This window comes from Neomonachus schauinslandi, chromosome 11, assembly GCF_002201575.2.
Source record: "Neomonachus schauinslandi chromosome 11, ASM220157v2, whole genome shotgun sequence".
NCBI lineage: Eukaryota > Metazoa > Chordata > Mammalia > Carnivora > Phocidae > Neomonachus > Neomonachus schauinslandi.
The window spans coordinates 18,103,342-18,131,170 of NC_058413.1; the positions used below are offsets into that span (position 1 = coordinate 18,103,342).

Genomic DNA, 27,829 nt, shown 5'->3' on the forward strand with positions numbered 1-27,829 from the left:
TTTCACCACGGGAGGTAAGCAAGGCCGCCACAAAGAGTACTACTAACTGAGTGATGGAAAAAGCAATGGAAAAGTGATGGAAACTTTTAGTGATGGGTTATTTCATGTCCTCCCTTTAGCTACTAAGTGCTGCGTAACTCACGGAAGAGGTTAGAGCCACTTCGTGGCAAATCACCCGGGAAAGTTAGAAGGTGGACGAATGGTAGTTTCCAGCTTTCCTACAGGGTGACTTACCTTTTCCAAAACTTTGGCAATTCGCGTGCCAATTTGTTCGAGTGACTGCTGTGGATATTGGTCTTTGCCAAGATTCTGCAGTACCTGGTGCAGGGAAAGATGGCAGGTGAGAGCAATGAAAGGAGCAGGATCTAGGTGACGCTGCTGACGCTGAGTTGGACACTAGAGCCCAAAAGCAGTGGCTGCTCTGGGGTACGTGCTGTGGTCCTGCTGGTCAAGATGTGTGGAAGCCTTTAGAGTGTCCCTTCCGTCCCCTTCCACTTAACAAAAACTACAGACATGTAAAACACATTCATCACAGCAACATTAGAAAACAGAGTAAATAAAGAAAGTTAAAACTATCTATAATCTTGTCACCTAGATGCAACCACTGCTAATATCTTTATACTGATCTCTCAGGTATTCTTCTGAAATAATATGTATACACACATATTACTTCTCTCACAGAATATGGGATCACACTGCATATTGTCCCCTATATTTTCACATAATATGAAGATTTCTTCATGCCAATAAATGTATTTCTACTACATTTTTCTTGTTGTCACCTATATTTTCACATAATATGAAGATTTCTTCATGTCAATAAATGTATTTCTACTACATTTTTCTTGAGCGCTCCATTGTATACTATCTTATATCTATACAACATTTATTTAACAAATCCTCTATTCTTGGACATTTGTGGTATGTTTCTCCAATTGTTCTTCTTGGCATGCTGTTTGCTAGGTATATGCCAAGTCTGCTCACCTTCCTTGCCTTCTTAAGAATGCCAACAGGAGAATAAGCTGCCCTAAGTAATTCTTACAAGAGCCTCTGTCTGATGGCAAGCAGAATGCTACCCACCTTGAGGAGTGAATCAGAATTAAACTTTCCTGGCCATTAAAAGAAAAGCATAAACTCAATCCCAGGGCCTGAAAGAAATTAGGCCTGGCCTAAAGTCACCAAGATGACAGCCAGCTGAAAAAAGACAAAAAAATATGGCCTGGCCACTGGGCTTTCTGCTATGAGCTGCATCATCACTGTGGCACTAACAACTATAGACAGGCTGAATAAAGCTGAGCACTCACCTCTGTTAACTGACTCTCACCCGTGTAGTGAAGGCTGGCCCGGTTGGAGACCCCGTGCAAGTGGTCCAGGGTGTGCATGCTCGTGGGGAGATTGCCGTTGCAAAGAGGCTCCATCGCTGGCTGCTGTATTGGAGTGGCAAAGTCGATGTGTTCTGTGATGCTGAAAAATGGACATTGCCACATTAGCCACGGAAAACCTGAGTGGGTAGGGAGCAAGAGTATGAATAATCAGCTGATCGTAACTTCACTATGTTCCTAGGACTGTCTGGAACCACAGACTCACAGACTGAAGAGACCTCAGAAGTGATCTAGTCTGATCTCTCATTTTACAGGTGCAAGGATCCAGTGCCTGGCAATAACTGTTTGTTGAATGTATGAGCAGAGATCATACCCCAGGTCAAAGGAGCAGTGCTGGAATCTGAGTCCTGAACTCAGTGATTTCCTGGTCCACTCAAGCTGCCTCCTTTCTACGCACCACGGTGTCTGGTTTGGTCACTGCCATTGGCCACTTTTTCTCACTGGGGAAGTTTTGAACCTGGCAGGTTTTATTCTAGGATTTCTTTGTTCAGGGAAAAATTTCTTTTTCAGTGATAAATACCCACAAGTGGTTCCTATCTTTTACTTCCCCTTTATGCACAGAAGCCCACCCCACAGAAAAAGTGACCTCAAGTTTAGACAGTACATTTTAAACAGATGTAGCTGGTCAATATATCTATGCATAAGATGTTAACTCCCTTTTGTAGTCCCAAAGTGGTCATTTTCCTGCTATATGCAGGCTAAATGTTATACACTACCATATATGCTGATATGGCAAACTGGCATGGTCAAATTTTATTTCTAACTATTTAAAGCGCTCATATATATTAGGCAAACATTCATTCATTATTTATTCAGAGCCTACTACATGTCACACACCAGAGCTATAATAACTAACAAGACATACCCAATCCCTGCTGTTATGGTGCTTGTGGTCTTGTGAGTGACTAAGTTATTACAGATGTTATAAAAGAGGAAAACAAGGTACAATGTCAGTACACTATGGGGGGGTATATATGAGGAAGGGGGTGGTTAGTGAAGGGTTCCCTGAGAAGTAAGATTCAAGTCAAGACCAGTAGGATGAGTGTAAACAAACCAGGTGGGAAAAAGGTGGTGAGCACATCACCGCACGCAAAGGGACACCGGTGTTAAGGGCCCGACAGGAGGGAGGGTGGTGAGGATGGAAAGACACGTAGCAGCAGATCACGAAGGGCTTTGTGGACCACGGTAAAGAGCAATAAGTTATTAGAGCATTTTAAGAATTATTTGACTTGTATTTGAGGAAGGAGTCTGAGTACTGTAGGGAGAAGGGGCAGAATAGAGTCAAGAGTGAATAAAGCATGCGGCCCAGCTAGGAGGCTACTGAGTGAATGGAAATGGAGATGATGGGGATCTGGTTTAAGGGGGCAGCAATGGAGACAGAGAAGAGCTGACGGCTTTGAAAAATACTCAGAGGGTGGATGGGGTAAGAATGGGTAACAGACCAGATCTGAGTATCTAAGGGAAAGGGATCATTAAGGACGACTCCCAGGTTTCTGGCCGAAGCCCTGCTAGAGCTATCTACTAAGAATAAGAAACAGGGGCGCCTGGGTGGCTCAGTCGTTAAGCATCTGCCTTCGGCTCAGGTCATGATCCCAGGGTCCTGGGATCGAGCCCCACATCCAGCTCCTGGCTCAGCGGGGAGCCTGATTCTCCCTCTGCCTCTCCCCCTGCTCGTGCTCTCTCTCTCTCTCTGTATCTCTGTGTCTTGAATGAATAAATAAAATCTTAAAAAAAAATTTTTTTTTAAATAAAAAAGAAGCAGAAAACACACAGAACAATGATTTTTTGGAAGGAGAGTGGACAAGAAAATTATGAGTTTGGTTTTCCTGAGCTTGAGGTGTCTCAGAGGTATTGAGGCAGGGAGGCCAGGTAGGTAACCGGACAGATGGGTTGAGGAATTTGAAGAAAAATCTGACCTGGAGATTCGAATTTGAGAGCTGTCAATATATTGGTGGTGACAGACGTTCTGGGAGTACATCAGTCTGACTAAGAGGGATTCTAAGATAAGAAGGCTGAGAGGTAAACCTTGGGGAACTCCAACACTTAAAGGGTAGAAAGGAGCCAGCAAAAGAGAATGAGCATTCAGGGAGGAAAAAGTTATCAGAGGGGCAGTCTTGCTCAGCTGGTGTCTTGCTGGGTGTTCGTAAACATGGATATGCTCTGGCTCCCTTTTTAAGTACACAATGTTAGTGATAAACCACAGGTGTTTCTATAAAGAGGGATCCAGTCTTCCACTCTAAGTAAGTCACACACTTCAGGAGAGCTTACAGAGCGCGGGGGAAGGCACTAAGAAGGCAAGGCACATTCGCTGTTTCAGTACAATGGGCTGTGCCCACCTGTGGCCTGTGGTCAGCAATGGTCATCCTCGGAACCACCAAGCCTAAAAAGGCCGAGTCTTCTAATAGCTGCTGACAAAGAAGGGCATCCCTGAAGTCAGCGGAGGCCCAACGGGTTCGCTGGAACACAAAGGCCATGAAGGAGGGAGAGGTTTAAGATACTCACTCAATGTTTTTTGAAGAAACTGCAAGCCAGGTACTCACGATGGCAGTCAGCTCTACCCAGCGGAGTTTGAGGCACTCGTCTGGGCTGGGCCATCCCAGACTCTGGTAGTCACGCTTTTTTCCTAGAAGGAAAGTATGTCATCAATGGACATAACTGTAAAGGAAGAGAACCCACAGTGTCCTAGGTGCTGGTGATTACTTCACCCAGGCTGGTGTGTTTGGAGGTTCCAGTCATTCTTCTAGTCTTTAGGATTTTTATCATCTAGAGAATTAAATTCTTGTCATTCACAGCAAAGGCAGTAAGATTATCTGAGTAAAGTCTTAGACTCAAAGACAGATGATGAAGTAAAAATAAATGAGTCCATTGGATTTAAGACTGATCAACATAAGATAAGAGCTAAGATATTCTTCAATGTTAACATCTTACCAAATTTCATTTTTACCCCTCTCCATTTTGATTTTATAAAGATAACTCCAACTTAGGAAAAGCATTTATGGCTAAAGCAAGGTTTCTCATCCTGGCAGTACTGACGTCGTGGGCTGGAGGATGCTTTGTCGTGGGGGCTGTCCTGTGCATTGGAGGATGTTTAGCAGCATTCCTGGCTTCTACCCTATAGAACCAGTAGCACCCTCCCCCAGATGTGACAACCAAAGTGTGCCCTGGGAAGACAAAATCACTCCTGGTAGAGAACCACTGTTGTAGAGAAAAGCAGCAGATGGGGAATAATGGTGATAATGAAAGGTTATCATTTATGTCCAGAGCACTTACTGTGTGTTCAGGTCCTGTGCTAAGTGCTTTACATCCACAGACTCACTTCTCAGATGGAAAAAAATCTCTCTTCTCAGAGAGATCAAGTGACTTGCCCAAGGTCACCTGGCTAGTACATGGCAGAGCCAGGATCCAGATCCAGATCTGAGTCTAACAAGTATGCTTCTAATCACCATGTATTTAAAGCTATATTGGGCTTTTAGCGCTCTGTTAATGGACACACTTCACAGTACTACCTTTTGTGTGTAGGCCCTTCACTTAGATTGAGCCCCCAAGAAAAAAACAGAACTAAATCTTGTCTGGGAAGGGGTCTTCTGGAGGACTTACAATAGAATGAGTGGGCAGGAAGGAGAACTTTCGTTCTGTGTGACTTTTTTATAATGTAGGAATTTACCAATAACAGAAAACTGTTTGAGGTATAAGCAGGGCTTTAGATTTAAATAAAATAGAAAAGAACAGTTTGGAAGAGTTTCAAATAAACCCTGCTTATTTTTTATTTTATTATTTTATTTTTTTAAGGTTTTATTTATTTATTTGACAGAGAGAGACACAGCGAGAGAGGAAACACAAGTAGGGGGAGTGGGAGAGGGAGAAGCTGGCTCCCCGCCGAGCAGGGAGCCCGATGTGGGGCTCGATCCCAGGACCCTGGGATCATGACCTGAGCCGAAGGTAGACACTTAACGACTGAGCCACCCAGGCACCCCAAATAAACCCTGTTTAAATGAATAACTGAAAGAATTAAACCGTAAGTTTAACAATAAGGCTCATTTTTCTATTATGTTTAAAGAAATTCACTTGAACAACATTTATTGAGCATCTATCATAAGGGCCTGGGAACTGTGTTGAGACACTAGGGATACAGAGGGGAATAATACAGAAGGGGCCTGCCGTTGAGTTCACAGTCTAGTGAGGAAGGTAATCATAAATCCTAGGATACAACAGGATGAGTGCCAGAGTGAAAGTATAGGACAACTGCACGGAGGTGAGAGCAACTAATTCTGCCTGAAGGTACTAAGGAAGGGAAGGCACGTAGAGTCTGAAGTTTAAGGATGAGTGATCTTTTAGCACTGCTGAGGTGGCAGGGGGGCATTCCAAGCAGAGGGAACAGTATGTGCAAAGGCAAGGGGTAAAATAAAAGCACGGCTGGTTCAGAAAAATAACAGCATGAAGGCTAGAGACAGGCTGGGTGCTCATACACCACACGAGGAAGTTTGGACTTCATGCTGTAGGCCATGGGGAGCCTCTGAGCCCACATCTCCCCATCTTGTTCACACAGGAATATCCTAAGAGATTCTGTTAAATGCTTTGCTGAAATCTAGTTACATTGTGTTTATGGCACTTCTCTGGTCTTCCAGTCTGGTAGCCCTCGCCAAAAAAGGAAATGAAATTAGTTATGCATTATTAGTTTTACTAATTCTTAGTAAATCTACAGTGGTCCTTATTGATCTCCACTCTTCCCCATGGGCTTACAATCTATCTGTTTTATAATTTGCTTTAGAACTTTGTCAGGATTTATCATGAAGCTTATCTCTTGGTAGTGAAGAGAATCCAGATTTATTTGAAAACCAGGATACTGAACCTCTCTGGCCACCTGTCATTTCTTCCAAGCCTTAGAATTTTTCATATAGTGACAGTAAGTAGTTCCCTGATGTCATCTACAAGTACATTCAGTGCCCTCCGTGGGCCCACCCACTTGAATCCACTTAAAACCACTTAAGTGCTTTTCTAGAATCTCAAACCATACCAAGCTTTAAATTTCACTTTTACAAGAAATTTTTACTTTTTGTTTGTAAAAGTAATATAGACTTATTATAAATGATTTAGAAAATGGAAAAGCATGTAGAAGAAAATAAAAAATCACACATATCCCTATCAGCACCTAGAGACGACCACTTACATTTCGGTATATTCTCTTCTATACTTGTTTCTATGTACTTGTTTATTTTAGCTTATTTCATCAAATCTAAGCAGTCATAAGCTGTAACGTGTACATTATTTTATATGGTGTAAGAAAGAAAAATACTGCCAATTATTGTGTAAAATATCATCATGTGTAAGATGTATCTCAATTGTAGAGATACGGAAATGTGAACAAGTGTAATCATAATACAGTATATTTACTATTTTACAAAAACTGAAGTATTCTACCTGCTATTTTATAAACTGCTTTTGTTCACTTACTAAATTATAAGCGTCTTGGCAGCACAGTACATAGCATGGACATTATGTAATTTATTTAGGCAATTACCAACATTTAGGTGGTTTAAAATTTTTTATTATGATAAGCGACCCCATGATCAATCTTTGCACTTCTGTCTTTGGCACCTATAAGATGATTTACCTAGGGTAAATTATTGGAAGTAAAATTGTTGGTATATTTTTAAATTTTCTGCTATATATGGTCAGACGATCCCAAAACTCATCTCATTAACTCTGTGTATTGCACATTTAAAGACAGTTTGAGAAGCAAAAATGGCATGTTGCTGTCTGTGTTTGCCTATCTTTGATTGCTAGGGAGGCTGAACATTTTGTCACATGTTCAGTGGCCAATTGTACGTGTGTATTTGGCGAACGGTCTCTGTACTTGCACATATCCTACTGAAATGCTGTATTTTTCATACTGATTTGTAGGTGTTCTTATTTTTTTAAAAGATTTTATTTAGTCAAGAGAGAGAGAAAAAGAGCATGCTAGTGGGAGGGGAGGGGCAGAGGGAGAGGGAGAAGCAGACTCCCCGCCGATCGGGAAGCCCAAGGTGGGGCTCGATCCCAGGGCCCTGAGATCATGACCTGAGCCGAAGTCAGGCACTCAACTGACTAAGCCACCCAGGTGTCCCTGTAGGTGTTCTTTAAAAGATACTGATAATCTGTGCTTATCACACAGTCTGTAGAAATATAAATATTCTTCAAAAATACTTCGTTTCAGTCCTTTGCCTTTCTATTTTATGGTGTTTTCTGGTGCCAGAGTTTTTTTCTCTCTGCCTTAGAAAGTCCTTTTCCACCTGGAAAGTATATAAATATTCATCTAAATTTTCTACTTTTATGATTTCATTACATTTACTATTTAATGAAATTTTCATTTCCATAATGATATTTTACATTTTGAATACCCTTTTCCTTGCTACAGAAGACAGACCTAGTAGAGGAAGTGTTGCTTTCTTTCTGGAACCTGTTAACACACGATGTCACCCTTAAACAGTAAAGCTACTGCATGCTGTCAAATCCGGTCATGACAAAATGTCCTTTTTGGTGCCCTTTGTATTTTTCACAAGTAACACTTCACTCCGGGATTTAACCAAACTGACCCATTCTTTATATTTTATTATGTGCACCCTGCTTTCAGCTTTGGTAAGTACAACAAATTAAACAAGACATGAACTGTCTTGTTTTAAACATGAATTAAACAAGTTTTCATGAATTTACCTTGAATTTTTGAAGTCTAAGATAGTGAAAATATCCTTTAAAAAAGAAGATTTTTTAAAAAGAAATTTGATCACCACTACTTCATTGCTAGAAAAAAAAGTCAACTGGGCCCTGAACCTGGAGTCCCAAGATGCACTCCAGGACAACTATGAACCCTAAAAGTACATGACATATTCTGATGTATATGCCTTTTTCTTGGGAGTCGTTCTAAAGCATTTATCCAATACTTAAAGAGATTTCTGACACATAAAATATTAAATGTTAATATTTATTGAGTCCTATGTGGCTAGTTCATTTAAAGCATTTTACATGTATAACTCCTATAGTCCTCACAACCACCCAGTAAGATAGATATAATCATATTAAACTAGACTATCAAGAACCAATAGGATATTTAAGCTCAAGATGATAAGAATATAAGCCCAGGGGCACCTGGGTGGCTCAGTCATTAAGTGTCTGCTTTCAGCTCAGGTCATGATCCCAGGGTCCTGGGATCGAGCCCCACATCGGGCTCCCTGATCTGCAGAAAGCCTGCTTCTCCCCCTGCTTGTGTTCCCTCTCTCGCTATGTCTCTCTCTGGACTTGCAGGGGATACGAGTGCTGAAGAAGGGTCCCCAGGACGGAGTGGCCAGAAGCTCTTGCTACGGAGACTGCAGAAGTGAAGATGATGAAGCCACAGAATGGGTGAGAGTTTGCCAAGTCAAGTCTCTCTCTGGACTTGCAGGGGATACTAGTGCTGAAGAAGGGTCTTTTTTTGGGAAAAAATAAATAAATAAAATCCTAAAAAATAAAAAAATAAAAGCAACTGTCCTTATTAAAAAAAAGAATATAAGCCTGATAGGCAATGGTAAAAAAGTTAAGTAATGTCACAACAAACTTTTTATACCAATGACTGTTTCCTCGTTCACTTAGCCCCATTACCTTCTTATCTGATCTCCTTCAAGTCACAAACATATCCTTAGTGAGAAATAAGACTGTGAAATCTGAAAAAAGAAACTGGCATATTAAATATTCAAATTTACCTTGTGGCCCAGGAGATGCCACCTTTGGGCCAGTGATCTCCAGGTTCGCTTGGTAACGCTGTACATTTTCTGCTTGATTCTGTTCTACCTTTTTCCCAGGAGTTTTCTTATGATCTCCTTTGGGTTTCTTGACACGTTTGACCTGGAATGTGATCTGGAAAATGGAGACATGTTGGGGACATATTAGACCAATTATCAAATCTGTAAAGGCTGTGGATATTGGTGGCTTTAAGAGTAACGGGTCCTCGGGAAGCCTGGGTGGCTGAACTGGTTAAGCTTCCGACAGGATCTCAGGGTTGTGAGATCAAGCTCTGTATCAGGCTTCACACTGAGCGAGGAACCTGCTTAAGATTCTCTCTCTCCCTCTGTCCCTCTCCACCCCCCGCCCTTGCACTCTCCTTCTAAAAGAAAAAAGAGTAACCAGTCCTGTGCTAGAGCGCTCTATTAGAGCTGATTCTCTCCTTCTGTTTAATTTTTACAGATCTCAGCGAAAAATGTTTAGTGAAATAAACAAAATAACCTAGCCTTGAAGGGTGTATACAGGAAACTGAAAATGAAGATGTCTGAACTGGGCAGCTGCAGGCATGCAGGCTTGGAGTGCAGCTCAACAGTCTTCTGCTTCTGCTGCCTCCTGGAAGAGCTAGCAATATAGACAGAAGTAAACGGAAATGCTTCCTGCAGAACAAGGCCCACATGAAGACTGACCGGAGGGCGGAGTAAAGTGGTGCCACACCCCCAAGAGAAACATCACACTTTGCACCCCCACCAAGACCTGTGCTACAGTTTAGTATGAACTGACTTGGCAAACTCTCACCCATTCTGAGGCTTCATCATCTTCACTTCTGCAGTCTCCGTAGCAAGAGCTTCTGGCCACTCCGTCCTGGGGACCCTTCTTCAGCACTCGTATCCCCTGCAAGTCCAGACGCCGCCCTTTCATCTCCAGGGCTTCCCCAAAGCCTTCCAGGGGCCATGCCTGTTGAAATTCGTCCACCAAAGCCAGTATCTCTTCAGACATTTTTGTTTCATCTGAATTCTCCATCTCATCAGAACCATTGCTCTCCTCAACCACTGTACCTGAAATTAGAGTGCCCACATGTCATTAAAAATTACGTAGTACTGTGCTTGCTTCAGCAGCACATATCTTAAAAATTACGTAGTATTCACTCCAGTACTTGAGTGACTCCAACCTTGCTGTTTGAGCAGCTTTGGCTCTGCTTAGAGGAGATTTGATAGCCCACCCATAAAAATGCCACTCATCATCCTCAAAATGCATAAAACATCCTCTTTGCTGTGTAGCTTTGTCAAAAGCTTGGATGAGGACAACGGTAGCAGCGAGGTGGCAAGCCGGCACTGAGTATATCACTAGTGAGCAGGGGGATGGCTATTTTATAAATGTACTTTTTTTGGGAAAAAAAAAAAGACCCACTTGCTTTAGATATAAGACACAAATGGCAAAGATGAAATTTATTATGATGTTATTTATTGAATATGTGGGATTCTTGAAGCTTTCTTCAAATAGCATATGACATATCATAGCTGCATGTCCAGGCCATACAGTCTAACTGTCTTACCTGAACGATGATTTGTTTAATGGGAAATTATCCTAATTCTACATTCAGGCTCCTATTTTCACTAATGGGTAGTATAAGAAATAGTGATGGAGCAGTGTAATGTTTTCCTAAAATGGTTATCAAGACATTATTTGTTATGTTGCTCAAGTTTCTTATGTAAAGACTTCCATGGATGCTTCCCAGTGCAATGGCCCAGAAAAATTCTTTCTCCTGAGAAGTCATTGTTATACATTAAAGGTTACACATTCCTACAGGTTCCCCTCTATGCCTAGATAACTAGAACATTTAGGGCAAAAATTTCTGAGTTTCTTAATAGAATGCTTTCCTTTCTTAAAAAAAAAAAACTTTATTACTTAAACTTTTGCTATTTTGAATTAATGGCTGAATCTTATATTGTGTGTTCCATGTAAGTCATCTGCAATCTTTTCTGGAAGTAGGGTACAAAAACAAATAAAATAGAATACCTGCTTTTGTAATATGCATCCACTGGACAACCTGAGAGCTCGGGGTTGATTGCTCAGAAAATGCCAGTCTACATTATCCTGGTTAAGCTATCCCAATAACCTTCAGTTGGTAATTCTGGCTCGTTCAGTGATTTAGAACATGGTATTACTAAGGCCAAGGTCAGGAATCTCATTTCCGTATTGACCAGACCTATAACCATAGTGAGTAACCCACTTTAGAAAAGCAGAGTATTAGTCTGAGGAGGCATGGGGTGAGAAAGATGGCTGACCATCAAGGCTTAAAGCAACATAAAGCTTTGAGCCCTACTCATAGAGTGTCACTCTTGGCTCTGGTGGCATCTCTATCTTCCATCCCACTTTCTATTTCAGAAAGTGGGAAGGTCTGTTGTCAGGCTGGGAGTACCATTAGAAATCTGCTATTCCTTCTTGAAAAAGCTAGAAGGCTCCTCCATTTGTTAACAAGTGACTTTGAAATGTACTGTTGTCCTTTCAAGTAGGTTTCTTTTAGGTTTTTTGAATGAATCGGCTGGTTTTCTTGATTATTATCATTATCATTATTATTAATGAAGTTCTGAGACAAGCATAAGGTAAAACGGGTTTGCAAAGGCATTTTCTTTAGGATATTCAGATAAAAATGGTTGGTTATTGCCCAAATTATGTGGCAAATAGTATAAATGTAGGGTTGACAAAGAGTTCTAATTTTCAGTTTCTATCTTGTTTACTACTATATCCTGAATGTCCAACATTGTACCTGACACTTCAGAGGCATGGTTGTAGAATGAGTTAATGGAACTCGGGAATAATTTGGTTTGTGAGGTTCTTGAGGATCTGCTGCTCCTACCTTTGCCTCATCCTGCTGACGATTCAAGACTTTATAAACTCTAAGGTTTACCTTGTCATGTGTTAAAGGCAGGCATCATGTCTTTAACATAGTGTCTGGCATACTATATGATTTACAAATTTCTCAGTAGCTAACTCAGGATAACACCTGGACAGGGTTGCTATGGGGACCCCAAAAAGCAACTTAATTAGAACAACTGCCTGCCGTCTGACTTGTAGCAACAGAGTTCTAAGTATTCCTCATGTTATTTTAGCTTCCTCTCCTTCCTTCTCCTATGGCCACCATGGGCTTCCCTGCACCTAGTCTTGAGACAGGAAAGGGTTCTTGATAGAGTTAGAAACAATAAACCAATCTTTATTTATTTAGAACCTACTATGTGCCTATCTCCATGCTATGAGCCATATAGGTGGGAACAAAAAGAATCTGACTCTGAGGAATTAAATACAGTTCAACAACATGGGGGTTAGGGGTGCTGATCCCCGCACAGTTAAAAATCCATGTATAGCTTTTGTTTCTCCAAAAACTTAGCTACTAATAGCCCACTGTTGACCAGAAGCCTTACCGATAATATAAACAGTCGATTAACACATATTTTATATGCTATAGGTATTGTATACTATATTTTTATAATAAAGCAAGCTAAAAAATGTTCCTAAGAACATAATAAGAGAAGATAAAGTACTATATGGTATTTATATAAAAAAAATCTGCATATAAGTGGATGTGTGCAGTTCAAACCTGTATTGTTCAAGGATCAACTGTATAATCAAGTTGGAGACACAAAACTGTATACATTAAACAGAGAACAATTACATTTAAATACTTTTTTTCTAGAGGAAAAGCATAATTGAGTGTGGTCACATCATGCTTCCTAGAGAAAAGCAGACTACTGAGGCAGGATTTAGACAGGCAGGCAGAGGGCCAGGGAGGGCACTCCCGAGAGGGAGGAGCTTGATCGTAAATACTCAAACCCATATGTACACACACTGATGCAGGCATAAGGAAGGCAATACGTGAAGGCACTACTAATTTCCCACGAACTAGAACAAAGAATGTATATAGATGGTATCAGCAAACAAGATACTTAGGGAAGGTGGGTGACACTGAGGATGTCTGGGAAAGTTGGGAGGAAGATTCAAGGGAGCCTCCTGTTTGCTAAGCAGAAGAATAACAAGACGAGAGCCATAATGTGGCATATAAAGGCCAGAGTGGTAAATCAGCTGGCATACTCGGGGGTGGAGAAGGAAGACAGAGGACAGAGACCAGTTAGAAAGGTATTTCAACAATCTCTATATAAAGTTGTTTAAAGAGAAGCTGGCTTAGGGTGAGGACTATAAAAGGGGAATTTTGAAAAGGGAGGAGAAAGAGGTACATGAAGAAATTTCAGTGGAGAAAAATAGAATTTGGTGGTTAAATGGATACAATGACAAAGAATAGGGTAAGTTCAAAGATAATGTCAAGATTTCGAAGCCTAATGTGAAACAGGGACCTTTTTACGATATGGAGTTTTAGAATCGTGAAAATGAAAACAATGTTATCTACAAAGACTATGGAATTAGGAGAGGGCAAAAGGACTTATCATGTTGGGATTTCAGACACTTATTAATTCATTTAAGCATTTGTTGTCTGTGTCCAAAAATGTGCTGAGGGCTTGTAATAGTCCAGGTTAGAATGGACAGAGGGACATATCTCCAGACACTGTCTAATTCTGGAAATACAGAATTCAGGTTTGGAAAGAGGTCTGGACGATAGCAGGATCACAGAAGGTTTTAGATTATACTTGAAGCAAGAAGAAAAAGTAAAATATTAGGATTGCTGCTTGTAGGACCAATGGTATAATATAAACTAAAAACAGAGAAACTGAGATCCCATATCTCTATTATTTTCTTTATCTTCTTTAACACATACCATTTTCACACTGGAAAAAGGAGAATAAATATTATGAAGTAAGGAGACTGTGAGCACCCACAGTGAGGCTTAGATGAGTTCGGGTTTTTTCACTTGGATGAATACTATCTCAGGATACTAGGAAAGCTTAGTTGAGTTTGAGCCATGTCAGATAATCTGTCAAGAATCACAGGGACTAGGAGAAGTGTTGAGAGATGGAGAGAGGTATATGTTGTCCTCAAAAAGAAAAAAAAAAAAGTAGAAGAAGAAGAAGGGGAGGAGGAAGAAGAAGAAAAAGAAGTCCAACATAATCTTGTAATGTTCCAGACACATCTGGAGATTCATCGGTAAGTCTGGCACCGCAGTTTAAGAGATTTTCAAAGCAGAGCACATTGATAGAAACATGACTTGGTGAACGTGCCCAAAATCATATTAAATGAAGGACTGAAGATACCAAAGTGACCCCATGGAAGGAACAGTAGCTGACACAGTACACACAAAAAAATCAGGCTTGAAAAATATTTACTAGAAAGATTTTTTCTTCTTTTTTAAAACATTTTCTTTATTTCATTTTTTGACAGAGAGAGTGCAAGTGTGGGGTGAGGGGCAGAGGGAGAGGGAGAGAGTTCCAAGCAGACTCCATGCTGACTGGGGAGCCCGACATGGGGCTCAATCTCACGACGCTGAGATTGGGGCCCTGAGATCACGACCTGAGTAGAAATCAAGAGTCAGACACCTTAACCGACTGAGCCACCCAGGCGCCCGGAAAGATTTTTTTTTTTTTTAATTCTAGAAAGATTACTTTGAGATTGGTGAAGGTACTAAGAGCCCTAACTGGAGTTGTTCAAGGAAATAAGAAAGCTGAAGGAAGCAAAAACATAGGGGGGTAGGGTAGGTAGGAAAGAGTCATCTTCAAATGTGATTTTAATGAGAGACAAGACTGACTTTGTTAGCTTCAGAGGGCAGGACCGGAGATGAGAAGTCACATTTTAGCTCAATATTAGGAAAGACTTTTGAACGGTCAGAAAGTGGAATGGGCTACCAAGGGAGACTGAGCTCCCTGTGCCCGGAGCAGAAGCCGAAGCCACACAATGACTTGTTAAGGACGCTCCTGAGAGGGAGTGGAACATCAGAAGATGAGCAAAAGAAAAGTGACTGTATTGGGTAAGAAACAGCATTAATAATCTTGGAAGAGAGGTTTGTGTTAAGAAGAGTTTTAGGAAGAATGAAATGAAAGGTGAGTTCTACATTCAAAACAAAGCAGACTGACAGCAAACAGAGGTAAAGATCACACATTTGAAGAGATGACCAGCAAAAAAAAAAAAAGTCCTTCCTTCAAAATTTGACTCAAAACATCTCCAGAAACTCTTACAAGATTAGTACCAATAGAATGTGGTTTCTGAAGACAAGAAGGGCACCTTCTACCTCTGAGAATGACACCACAGAGAAATACATCCATCTCATAAAATAAAAAGAATATACTGTGGAATTAGACAAATTTGGTTTCACACAAAGACTCCACCACCATAGGGCCTTCGGCAATTCTGTCTTGAGCTCTAGTATTTTCTTTAAAAGGCAGTGATCTGGTTTTGAAGTCACAGTATAAAGCTACAGACTTCCTTAAGATTTCATGCATCAACAATGGCATAATATTTAAAGCCAGTAATCACATAGCACAAAAGGCTTAAATGAAATCACTTAGACTGATGTAGGTAAGGAAATTCACTTCTGAGAAAAAAAAACAACAGATCATCAATTTTCATTTGCACCAATGGTGTTTTAGCTGGGTCAGTATAGCAAGAGAAAACTGGGGATTTCAAGAAGATAATCCAGAAGAGCAAACAGATAATCTTTCCTGTAACAACTCTTGTGCAAATGTCAGCGTTCCCTAGATGTTTATTGAGCAGATACTGTGTGTATGTACTTGTGAGCACTTTGGCTCCCAAGCAGCCTCTAAGTCTGGAAGCAGCAGAGTCACACCTATGTGTGCAGAAGTGAACACTGACTGAGCTCCAACTGTGTACCGAGCTCTAAAAGAAATGTTTCATTTAAATACTAATCACTTGAGGCATTTTTTTGTTTGTTTTTAAATTAATGAGGGAAGGGAAGCTCAGAAAGATTAAGTAACTTGCCTAAGATTTAACAACTAGTTGGTGTTGCCGCAAGGACATGGTAGCAGAATCTCTGACTACAAAGCCTATGCTCTTCCTTCCGTATCTAAAGTTTACTGAGGGGGCACCTGGGTGGCTCAGTCATTAGGCATCTGCCTTCGGCTGAGGTCATGATCTCTGGGGTCCTGGGATCAAGCCCCGCATCGGACTCCCTGCTCTGCGGGAAGCCTGCTTCTCCCTCTCCCACTCCCCCTGCGTGGGTTCCCTCTCTCGCTGTGTCTCTCTCCGTCAAATAAATAAATAAAATCTTAAAAAAAAAATAAAATAAAGTTTACTGAGGAGGATTTTTGCACTAGAAGATGGGGTATTAAAGCAGTGGTTTTTCCAATGTTAATCAGTGACACAATTTGTACCAATCCTTAGCAAAATGAGAAACATAAAAAGGATATGTATATAAAATTATAATAAACACACACATGCATGCACATCCAGATACAAATTTTGGAGTAAGGTGCCGACTGTCCGTTTTTGAAAAAGACCTTTATTCTGAGATTGTCTTTGCACTTTCTGACATTAAAATTTTCTTTGCTTTTATAAAATAATGGTAACAGCAGATGCTAGTTTTCTTTAAAAATGACCTTACTAATTAAAAAATAAAGTTCTAATCCATCAACCCCCTATTTCTAAGGCCCACAGGCAAAGGGTACAATGCATGGGATCAGAAGACCTAAGGATGTGTTTTAGTTATGCTATCTACTGATGATCTTGGTCAAGGGACCTAACTTCTCTGAGTCTCAATTTTCTCATCTATAAGATGGGCTTGATAATAATATCTATTTCACACAATTAACACATTAATTCATAAGTTTGTAAATTATATATAAGTGCTGCTGAAGTGAGCATATGTTTGTAAATTATAAAGTACCATAGAAAGGTAGTGATTATCATAAGTTTATGGTTATTGGAAAGGGCTTAACTGTATTTCTTTAAATTTTCTTCCAAAAATAGAATTTTCAAAAACTCTTTAATGTCTATCCTTGGCTTTTATTATAACACACTATTTGCATTTTAAAAAATGGAGTTTTTCTCACTCTGATAACCACACTACAGGAAGCCTGCTGGTATAAACATACTAACACACCACGAGTATAGTCCCTGTGCACCTGTTTGTATCTAGGGAAAAGAAGAAGGTGCTCCCAGAATTCAAACATATGGTGAAGAAAAGTTAGTACCTGAGAGTGTAACTAGTAAGAGTCATCATTATACTATGGATTGAATTAGCAATCTGTAAAAGAACCCACCCTAAGACACAATCTGCATGATGCTGAAGGGACTTGGAAAAGACCCCGTCTCAGCCAGGGTAATCATACTGCCTTTCCAGTACAGGGATGGGATGGAACGCCATGGGGAACACGGGACTAAAGAAACTTAACTCAGGCACTAGGTTATAATCTATCTCAAACAATGATGTACTATTTGGAAAATGAGACAAACAGCAAGATTTTGGTTGGGTTTTATTCTGAACTGTCTGAAGAAAAAAGAGTCTAATTTGGTGGTCATGAGTATTCTGGTCATTAGGGAGTGGTACTATACTGGAATAGGAACAGTATGTGTAAATTGAATAAAATACCCCTTAACATTGCTCAGTTTCATCTGTGGTGATTCTGAGTTTATCAAGCAACCTCATGATGTCCATTTGGTTGTGTGGGTACCTGATGCCAGACGGAGACAAGAGGCTGCCAGGCACCAGAGCGGAGTAGCTCCCTCGTAAATGAACAAACTGCCTGTCCAGTTTAAGAATCCATCTCTTTTGAAATGGTAAGTGGAAATTAGTTTCCTTAAAGCCCAATGATTTCTGACAGAACTGATGAAACTACTTTTCTAAACCTGCAAAGGTGAAGGTCACAACTTCCCCTCTGAGGTCTAGCTTGCTTCTCTTAGACATCATTTTTATATACAAAACCACTTAGAAGGAAACACAGATTTTGTAATTCCTAAGTATGCTAATCCAACCTACACAGGAAGGCAAATGCCACATTTCATTACTTTAACAAATATTTACTGTACACAGAAATATACTTATATAGGACATGATACATAAGAAGTTCACAGTCTGATGGGAAATAAGACACATAAGCATTCACATCGTATGAAATGTGCCTTGACAAAAAGTGGGAACAGGACAGCGTACAGAGCAACTAAATGCCTGGAGACCTTTGTGAATGCTTCACAGAGGAGGTGATATTTAAGCTGGATCTTGGAGATGCGTAAGGGTCGTTGACAACAAGCAAAGAGTACACAGGGGCTATTCCCAGCCTGTGCAGACACGGAGGCTCCAAGAGCATGGCATGTGAGGGAAATGGTGGAAGGCTTATACATCCTGCTACGTATAGCAGAGGTAGATGGTACCACTTGGAGACAAAACTAGGGCCAAATTGCCACATCTCCTATACTATGATACCTAGAGTCTCCCTATAGGTAACACAGAGCCACTGAAAACTTTAAACATAGGTAACTTCCGGTCAGATCTGATTTTAGAAACAACTCTTCGGACACAAAATATATTGGTAAGAGGGGTTGCTTCTGCTTTTAAAATTTTGTACCAATTACATGTATTATCTCTCTCCTACACAAACACACACACACTCTCTCTCTCTCCATACACAAACAGAAGTAAAGGACTAGATATTGGAAATTCAATTATGAAGCTACTGTGATTGCCCAAGCAGAAATGAAGAAAGTCTGAATTCAGGCAGTGGCAGAAGGAATAGATGAAGAGATAAACAGATGCAACAGGTCTTGGATACAGTGGTGACTGGGTGAGTTGTGATGCCATTAAGAGACAGCAGGGATACAGGAATCAGAAGCAGTTCAAGAAATAGGATGAAAATGAGGGCAAGTTCAATTTTGGATATGTCCAATTTGAAGTGCCTATGGCACACTGAGATAGACCACTAAAAAAGTGGAAATAAGATCTAGAGTTGTAGAGTATGTCCTAACTGAAAATAGAGATTTGGAGTCACTGTTATACTCAAAAGTGTCTGAGACACCAAGAAATAACACACAGAGGGTTAAGAAGAGGGATAAGAAAAAAAGACCAATGTTAAGATCCTGGGTAATCCAACAAATAAGGGGCAAAGTAAAGAATAAGTGAAAGAAATTGAAAAAGATGTCCTGAGGACAGGAAGAGAGCCAAGAACAAGTGATAGCCCAGAAGCCAAGAGGAGAAGGAACAGAGTTTCAAGAAGTGGGGAATTGTGCATAGATCCAAATGCAGCAAAGTGGTTAAGAAGGATGAGTACTACAAAGTCATTCACATTGGCAATTATACATTGACCGATAATGTCAAGAACTGTTCAGTACAGCATAGCTCAAACTGTGGTTGTAGAATGGAATTTTAGGAGAGGACCTGGTAGGTATTTCTATTATTCCAAATCTTTAAATATTATTGGGTTAGCGTAAATAGAAGTTATCTTGCTTTTTTTTTCAATGACTTGCTCAGTAGACTCTTGATATTAAGAAGAAAGACTGGTATATAAATGAATCAAATTTGTCCTAGCAAAATAAGACATGGAGGCGAAAAAAAAAGAAATAAGTGTGAAGAGCTTTGTCACATGCTAGCGGGTCTTCCATCTCACACCTGCGGGTCACCCTTGTGATTCTACAAATATAATGAGTGTCTATTAAAAGAAGAAAACTACTTAAGTAGAGAAAAGCCTAAACTCAAAGCTTGAGAGTTGATTTTACCCCAGAAGCACAGCTCAGGTCAAATCAACTTACTTTCAAGTCTAAGGGCATCTGAATCCCTCCCTGAATTCTCAACAGAGAGTACAGGCTCCTCCTCTGTTCCTGTCTCAGAGGGCTCTTCTTCGGCAGCATCCAGTGAGTTGTCAAAATATTTCTGTTTGTCATGGCTGTTGTCCAGGGTTTTCTCATGACAATTACCTCAATGACAAGAGACACAGAGACAGCATATTAGAAACATCTCTCTTAGGTAGTCCCATGGCTCAAGGTCTTCAAGTAGCAGGAAGAGCAAAAAGATGACAGTGTCAGTTTTTCTCCAGCAGGACACACCAAAATCAGTGACCTGGAGCACCTCGAGCCAGATCTTTATTGTGACTCAAGATTTTGCACTGAAGTTCGAGTTTCACCTGCTAGGCCAGCGTAAGAACCAAGTGTTTCGGGGAAAAATTATGACAAGGATCAAGTCCCAAGATTTCATTTCATTTATAATGAATGACTGTGAAATATTTCTTTGAAAGTCAGAAACATCACAAAAAAGTGGTTTTCCTTCTATTTGCCTTTCAAAGGTGAGAAATGACCAATTAGTACCCGAATAGGTCTGGAGATAGATGAACTACAGCAGAGAAATATAATATCCATTCTTGCATCACAGCTTAAAATGAAAGATATAGCAAAAGGCAAAGGATTATAAATTAAAAACCAAGGACTTAAAGAGGGATGGTGGTGGCAGAGAATCCCATGTTTAAGACTGCAATATCACAAAGATGTGGATTTTTTTCTTTTGGAAAACAAATTCTGCTCATTAGAAGATTTACTTTAGTGTAAAAGGTCACATCTGGAATGTAATCACTGTGCTCTCTGTTACTTTCTGGTATATATAGAGAGCCTGACCTCTTGCTACAGTTTTGCCAGTGAGCTGAAGAGCTCTGACCCTATTAGGGATTGTGTGTTTATACGGATAAAGAGCCACTACCCTGCTCTACCTGATGACCATTCTCTGGGTAGGGGAATGTGTTACTAGGCTGGTGTGTCTGATGTGGCAGTGATCTGACCACCTGAGTCGGACTCCTCTTCCTCTCTTATGTTTGATGTGCATCGTCACTGAAGATGCATGCTCAGTGGAAGCCTACCTTTCCTCTCACGGAACAATTCTTCGGGTAAGAGTGTCTAAGTAACTTCCTTCCTTTACCACAACATTCAAACATGCTCTGCAAGTTTATTTTTAGTAGAAAACTGCCTCAAAGAGATGTATGTACCCAATTAAGCTCTTTCTGCAGCAATGGAAGTACAAGAAGTCTCTTTCTGGATTTGAAGATTCCCTTTTAGATTTCATAATTGAGGAAAGCACTTTTCATGCCATTTCTGTTATTGGGCTAGGAAAACCTAATGGACTCAAAACCTTTCCCAACTCATGGAATTTGGAGTAAGGGGACTGCATGTTTAAGGAGTCATTTTTATTTTCCAGTTCTACACTCTCACACATCTGAGGCTACCATATTTAATAAGGTTACATCAGAAACCAAATTTTTTTGTTTCAGAGGAGCTTTAGCTCTCAAGCAGCTCATAAGCAACTTGGGAGGGCAGTAAATACAAGACAACAAACAATAATGAGGTAGCATACTGCGCAAACTAGGTGCTTCAGAGAATAAGCTTTGAGCAGGTAAAACTTGAATTTTGAGGAATAGATAGGACTTAAAAACGGGGAACTACAAGGAAGGGAGCCTGCTGAGTGCTTTGTATTTTTTCTTCTATTTACCCCTCAAAAATGCCTTGTGAAATAAATGATTTTCCTTTTACAGATAAGGAAACGGAGTCTCAGTGAAATTAAGTCACTTGCCTAAGGTCAACCAATAAGTAAGTGGTAGATCTGAGACTTCAGTCAGTTCTACCCTACTAGAAAGCTTCTTGCCTTTCTACCAGTCAAATGCCACCTTTTTAGCAGAAAAGAGAAGGTGGCACTGTACGCAGGAAGGGATGATGTGTTGAGCAAAGCAATGCACACAGGAGTTCTCATTTGTGTTTGGGAGATGATGAGAAACACAGTTTGAGAGATGGAAGGTGTGTGCTGCGGTTGGGTGTGTGTGTGCGCCCATTGAAGGCTGACAGGAAAGATGCCATGATCAACGACAGTCGCTGTCTTTCTCCAAATTCTTCCGTGAGAGAAGAGAGGTAGAAGATTGGTTTCCATTTCTGTCTTTACCATCTAGTATGTGCAGGTAAGTATGGGGAAGCTAAGCATAAGAGCATTAAAATAAAGCAGTGACAACAAACAAGTGCACACACTCAACTGACTCAAATTTACTACGAAGAACATCACACTTCCTAGCGACAACTCTTAACTGGGATATAAATAAGCATGACTATTTAAAACACAGGGAAAATAATGATGACAATGATGTTGATGATTTTCAAACATATGTTATTCCCAGTGACTATTCTCTGCTTTCAGCTTTGGTGTTTGCCTCTAAAGCATTTTGCACCTTGACACAGGTTGAGTGAAACAATGTTACAAAAGCAAAGGACAAACCTTTAACACTGGGACCCAGTAAAATTCTGTGTTTTCTGCAGTTGATGACTTCCTCCTCCAACCTCTGCCTCTCTGATTTTTCTCTCCCACTCTCTTCCCATTATAAAAATTTAATTGGTTTCATCTTTTTAAATGTCTGCAATATTTAAAAATGCCTCATAGGTAATTTATAAGATATGATGTACATAAGATCCTGAAGCTAAAATTAGTCCTCCTGCATGACCTCAAACCCAGACGCCCTCTTGAAGCAAGCCTTGTGCATTCTAAGAATGTCTTGTCCTCCAACTCAGGAAACTGGGGCCAACATCTCAGAGAGAGAAGGCAGAAGAGGGGATTAGGGAGAACTGGGAATAAAAAGGAATAAGAAATGGGGTGGCTGGGTGACAGACACTGGGGAGGGTATGTGCTATGGTGAGCGCTGTGAATTGTGCAAGACTGTTGAATCACAGACCTGTACCTCTGAAACAAATAATGCAATATATGTTAAGAAAAAAAAAAAGATAGCAGGAGGGGAAGAATGAAGGGGGGGAAATCGGAGGGGGAGACAAACCATGAGAGACGATGGACTCTGAAAAGCAAACTGAGGGTTCTGGGGGGGGAGGGGGGTGGGAGGATGGGTTAGCCTGGTGACGGGTATTAAAGAGGGCACGTTCTGCATGGAGCACTGGGTGTTATGCACAAACAATGAATCATGGAACACTACATCAAAAACTAATGATGTAATGTATGGTGATTAACATAACAATAAAAAATTAAAAAAACCTATGGGCGTATTATAGGTCAATTACACGTGAATAAAACTCAAAATGGGAAAAATTAAAAAAAAAGAATAAGAAGTTTACGTTATAGTATTTGTTGCAAGTAGGAAGAATCAAAATGATCAAGTAGAAGCTACATGCTTTAAGGAGTCACTTTCATTTTCATTAACAAGTTAGAAAGGTTAATATAATAGGCTGACAGTTAAAGACAGACTGGTTCAGTGTTCTGTTGTGATTTACATAATTATCTAGGCTAATAATAAAAAGTCACATTGTTTATGTTTTAAATTGCTCCTTTCAGTTGTCTGAAGGAGAACTGAGGCACTTCAGAAAGAAGGAAAGTTTCTGTTCTTTGGGCTACAGTATAGATCTACTCTAGCTCAAAGGGGAACTGAAAAAAGTTGCCTACATGGAAAAAAAATGTCACTTGTCTTCCCGGCAGAGGTGGAGATGATGTCCGCTTTAAAGAAATACAAGAAAACGTTGGAGAAAGAAAAATGGAAAGATACATAAGAAGTAACAAGTCATCTTCCATGCGTACGACTATTATTTTTTGCTGATGCAGAAATGAGGAGATTCTGTGTCTGAGACTAACCTTGAGAGGTACGACTTCTTTTTTTTTTTAAGGAACTACATGATTTAAATGAAATGCTATAGATGACAAGGTCCCAAGTGAAAATGGAAACACTTTTCTGTGCTTAATGCTCTATACTTGCTTGCAAAGCATTTAGCATCTAATTCAAATCCTGACAGTTTGGTTTTTCTTGGAAGTAGGTGACTACACAGCAAAACCAACTAAGCATAAAACTCCAGGTAGGGTATTTCTGATTCTGGAATTGTTATGAGATCTTAGACATATCAACATTCTTTTCTGTGGCTAGAGTATAGCCTGTATAAACTGAATTATTAATATTAACCTATCCTACAAGGGTGTTCTGAAAAACAACTACATATTTATCTTGTCAAAGCATTAAATCTCCTAAGGCAAAGGTACAATTTATCCTGTGGCTAAACAGGTTTTCAGAGTAAACTAAATTCTCAGGAACTCCTATCATTACTGAGGGCTAAGGAAATCTCCTATTTTCTCATAATTCTGTTTACAGAGGTCCCAGAAGAATACTTATTTTCTAGAATTGGGTAACCACTTACTCTTTAAAAAGAATGCTTACCTTCTGAATCTTATAAATTGGCAAGACATTCTTGGTTGGGTACTTGAGGATCCTTTAGGATTAGTTATAACAAAGAAATGCCACAAATAAATTGAGAGGCATCAGAACTTTGAAAGAGCCAAGTAACTAGTGCTAGTCAAGCAGAACCAATGAAGGCTCATGTAGTTCTGTTACACTTAGAGCATAGTGGCTAAGAGCTCAGATGAGCCGGACTAAACAAGTTCCAATCCTATTTCTACTACTTTCTAGCTGTATACAGCAGGGCAAGTTACTTTTACTCTTTTTGTGTATCAGTTTCTTCATCTGCAAATTGAGCTTCATGATAGTGTCCACTTTACGGAGTTGCTGAGATTCAGTGTAAGAAGTGAGACCATGGCCTAGCACACTGAGCTATTAACTGCTGTCTCTCCGAAAAGCTGCAAAGGAATAAATTATTCCAACGTCATCTCTTTCACCAAGGCCTTCAAGCTACAGCCTAACTCGGTCTCTGCTATGAGCAACTGGCTCTGGAGTCATCAAGGGATCTGCCTAATTTCAACTGCCAACGTACGTGCGTGCGTGCGTGTGTGTAAGAGATGATGAAGGCAGTACAGAGCTCACTTCTACCGGGCTTTTAAAAGAAAATGGCAATTAATTGAATCCTAAAGTATTTAGCACACTTAGAAATTTGCCTCAGTCTGCTCTGTGCTTTCTGAAATCGAGGCCTTACAATATGAAAACAGACCACAGATCCTCTGTTCAGTTAAATTTACCTCTCTGCACCCCACAACGCGTGTTATGTTGTGACGTATTAAAGAAGGCTTGCTCCAGTCTTCGCCCGAATTTTTCTTGCTCAAACATACTTTTCCCCCATATAATAAATAAGTGTAATACTCCTATGCTTCCTATTATATAATGATTTTTTCTAAGACATAAATAACTGATTTATAATGGGAACTAGAATTTGAATTTTATGTTGCTGAAGGCAAAGTAACAGATGTTAGAAAAATGGCCTTTGTGAACAGTGGAATATTCTAAAGATATTCCTACTCTCCCTGCTCTAACAGGATCATATTATACTCTAAAGTCTCCTTTCTTATGCTTATAAGAAAAGTTACCTTACAGGAGGCATTGTGGTACATTCAACTAAATATAAGGTACCTGGATGGAAAATACAGGTAACACTGTCCCCTTTAGACATGAGTGTTTTATAGTATTTGTCTTTCTCCTTATCTTTCTACTCAACTGCACTCAAATTATGCAGCTATATAACCTTTTTTTTTCTGTATACAGGTAACACTGTGAATGTTTTATTATAATTTGAGATACCTCGTAACTTCACAATATTTATTTCCCTAGTTAAGATAATCTTTTAGAAAGGGTAGTAAAGGGCGCCTGGATGGCTCAGTTGGTTAAGCGACTGCCTTCGGCTCAGGTCATGATCCTGGAGTCCCGGGATCGAGTCCCGCATCGGGCTCCCTGCTCGGCAGGGAGTCTGCTTCTCCCTCTGACCCTCCCCCCCTCTCATGTGCTTGCTCTCTCTCATTCTCTCTCTCAAATAAATAAATAAATAAAAGAAAAGGTAGTAAAATAAATCATGATGTGAACAGAAGTATATCTTTCAGTTGCTCACCATGCTATGCAAAATTACTTTAAAATATTCGCCGGAAATGTTAACTGTGGGTGATAGGTGGGGCTTGGTACAACACAAAGTTATTTAGTAAGTCTATTTGACGAAGAAAGAAACCTTTCTGGAAACAGGTGTCTTTATGATTTCCACCTCCAGAGGTTGTGACAGAGTTCGTGTAGACCTGGTTCCAAGAACATTCCACGGGTATGAATTTAAATCCGGCCTTAGCTGCAGCCTTTCCGTATACACTTGAGCAAATCAACTTACGTCTCTGTGTCTAGATTCTTTATCTGAAATGAGGGGACTCCTGGGACACAGCATAGTGACCACTGTGAAGAGGGGCACTCAGAGCTGCCTGGATCTGGGTGAGACCTAGCCTGCTGATGACCGTGCCTGAGACAGCAGGGAGGCAGCCTCACCTCCTTTGCCCTGTGCTGTGTTCTACTTAGGAAAGACAAGAGAAATCATTTCAACAGAAGTATTGGCTCCTTAGACTTGTTCTCATTCAGCAATTACTGCCAAATGAAATTCTTTGCAGGAGGTTTAAAGTAATGGTTATGTACTGACTGACCTTAAATGTGCAATGCCAGATAGAAACAGACCATATTAAAGACTTGAAATCAGCAACTTCAGAATTACAGAGGCTTTCCCTACGGGTGAGGTGCATGAGTCAGAAGCAAGTTCAAAAAAGAAAAATTAAGAAAAGTCTGTGACCTCAAATACAAGTGTGTGTGTGTGTGTGTGTGTGTGTGTGTGTGTGTGTTTTCCTTTTACTACATATTACAGGTCTGAACTCTATGCTGGGGACCACTCGGTCCACATATGGGAGGGCAGTCTGCTTTGCCCAAGGATTCAGAGCTGCACCGGTTTCTGTAGACTTCTATTCCTGGTCTCCGTTTAGAGGAGAACAATGAGAGCTGGGTGTTAAATCTGTCTTCCCACGTGGCCTTCTTTTAAGTGACTGCGGCAGAGAGGGCAAAGTCAGCCGGCTGAGACACAGACACCATAACCTGTGGTCTGTGGAAGAAATGACTCCAGTGATGGAATCCACACTCTCGGCAGCTGCTGTTTCCCCTAGAAATGTGAAAGATCAGGTGCGATCTCTAAACAAGGGAATTCAAACATTCACCAGAAATTCACTGTGGAAGATTCTCCCCTGCAGAATGTATACTGAAGAAGAAAGCAAGTCAACTGCCACAGCTGCTAGTAGGACCGCTGTAGTCTTAGTAGTAGTCATTGTCACAGTATTAAGCCGAAATCTCTGGTTTCGCTCGGCCGAGGCAAATTTGTTTCAAGCAAGTGTGCTGGGGAAACAAACCCAACAGGTTTTCTCTGACTTACTGCTTCACCCATAAATGATAGCTTTTCCACAAGGGTCAACAAGGACACTTGTTTGTAACTTTCGTTAACAACAGTGCATACAGGGAGTGAGAGAACGCAGGCCATGAGACACGTCAGCTTCTAGTGGACAAGAGAGACAACATGATTCCTTTCGTCTTCTCCCTCCTATGGTGTGGGAGCCGCAGACCTTAAAAGAAGATCTGTATCTATATATGGATATCGAGTGGGGGTTTGGTGTAAAGCATTCTGGGTAAACAGTGGGTGGACACAAGTTAATTACTCTTTATTACTCTCAGTAGTTCAAACTTGAAATATCACCAGCTACTTTGCCATTTAAGTACATTCTATGTGCTAAATAATGGGGGGGGTGGGTGCAGAATGCATGGTGGGCCAGAGTATGAAAATGAAAAAAGGACTGGTTCCTGCTCTCAATGAACTGAAGAAGTCTTGTAGGAGAGTTGTGTCTCATACACAAATAACTATAATGGCAAGACACGGGAGCTGAAGGAGAGGAACAGGTAGAATGATTAGTTACAGATTACTTATAATTAAGGGGTTGGGTAAGGCATATGGCAGAATTGGGCCTTGAAGGATGGGTAAGGTTAGGATTTTTGTACATGGGAAGGGCATGATGGAGGGTGAGGAGGAGGAGCTGCAGAAAACAACATGAGCAAACACAGGGATCCAGGAAAGTGGGATGTGTGTAGTAACCA

General features: G+C 40.4%; 1 protein-coding gene across 6 annotated transcripts in view; it reads right to left on the reverse strand.

The window, feature by feature from the left end:
• The window catches only part of TTC17 (tetratricopeptide repeat domain 17), a 116,418-nt gene that overhangs the window by 22,903 nt on the left and 65,686 nt on the right, over window positions 1-27,829 (reverse strand). For 3 of the 6 annotated variants that reach the window (XM_044919475.1, XM_044919473.1, XM_044919474.1), the window contains 5 exons: window positions 9,909-10,168; window positions 9,095-9,248; window positions 3,885-4,005; window positions 1,305-1,464; window positions 235-318 (listed from right to left, as the gene is read on the reverse strand). In XM_044919475.1, the coding sequence (XP_044775410.1) occupies window positions 235-318; window positions 1,305-1,464; window positions 3,885-4,005; window positions 9,095-9,248; window positions 9,909-10,168 (779 nt within the window). Of the gene's footprint in view, window positions 1-234; window positions 319-1,304; window positions 1,465-3,884; window positions 4,006-5,982; window positions 6,018-9,094; window positions 9,249-9,908; window positions 10,169-19,748; window positions 19,914-27,829 lie in introns of those variants that run through there. The other 3 variants (XM_044919476.1, XM_021685384.2, XM_044919477.1) reach the window with 2 other exon arrangements.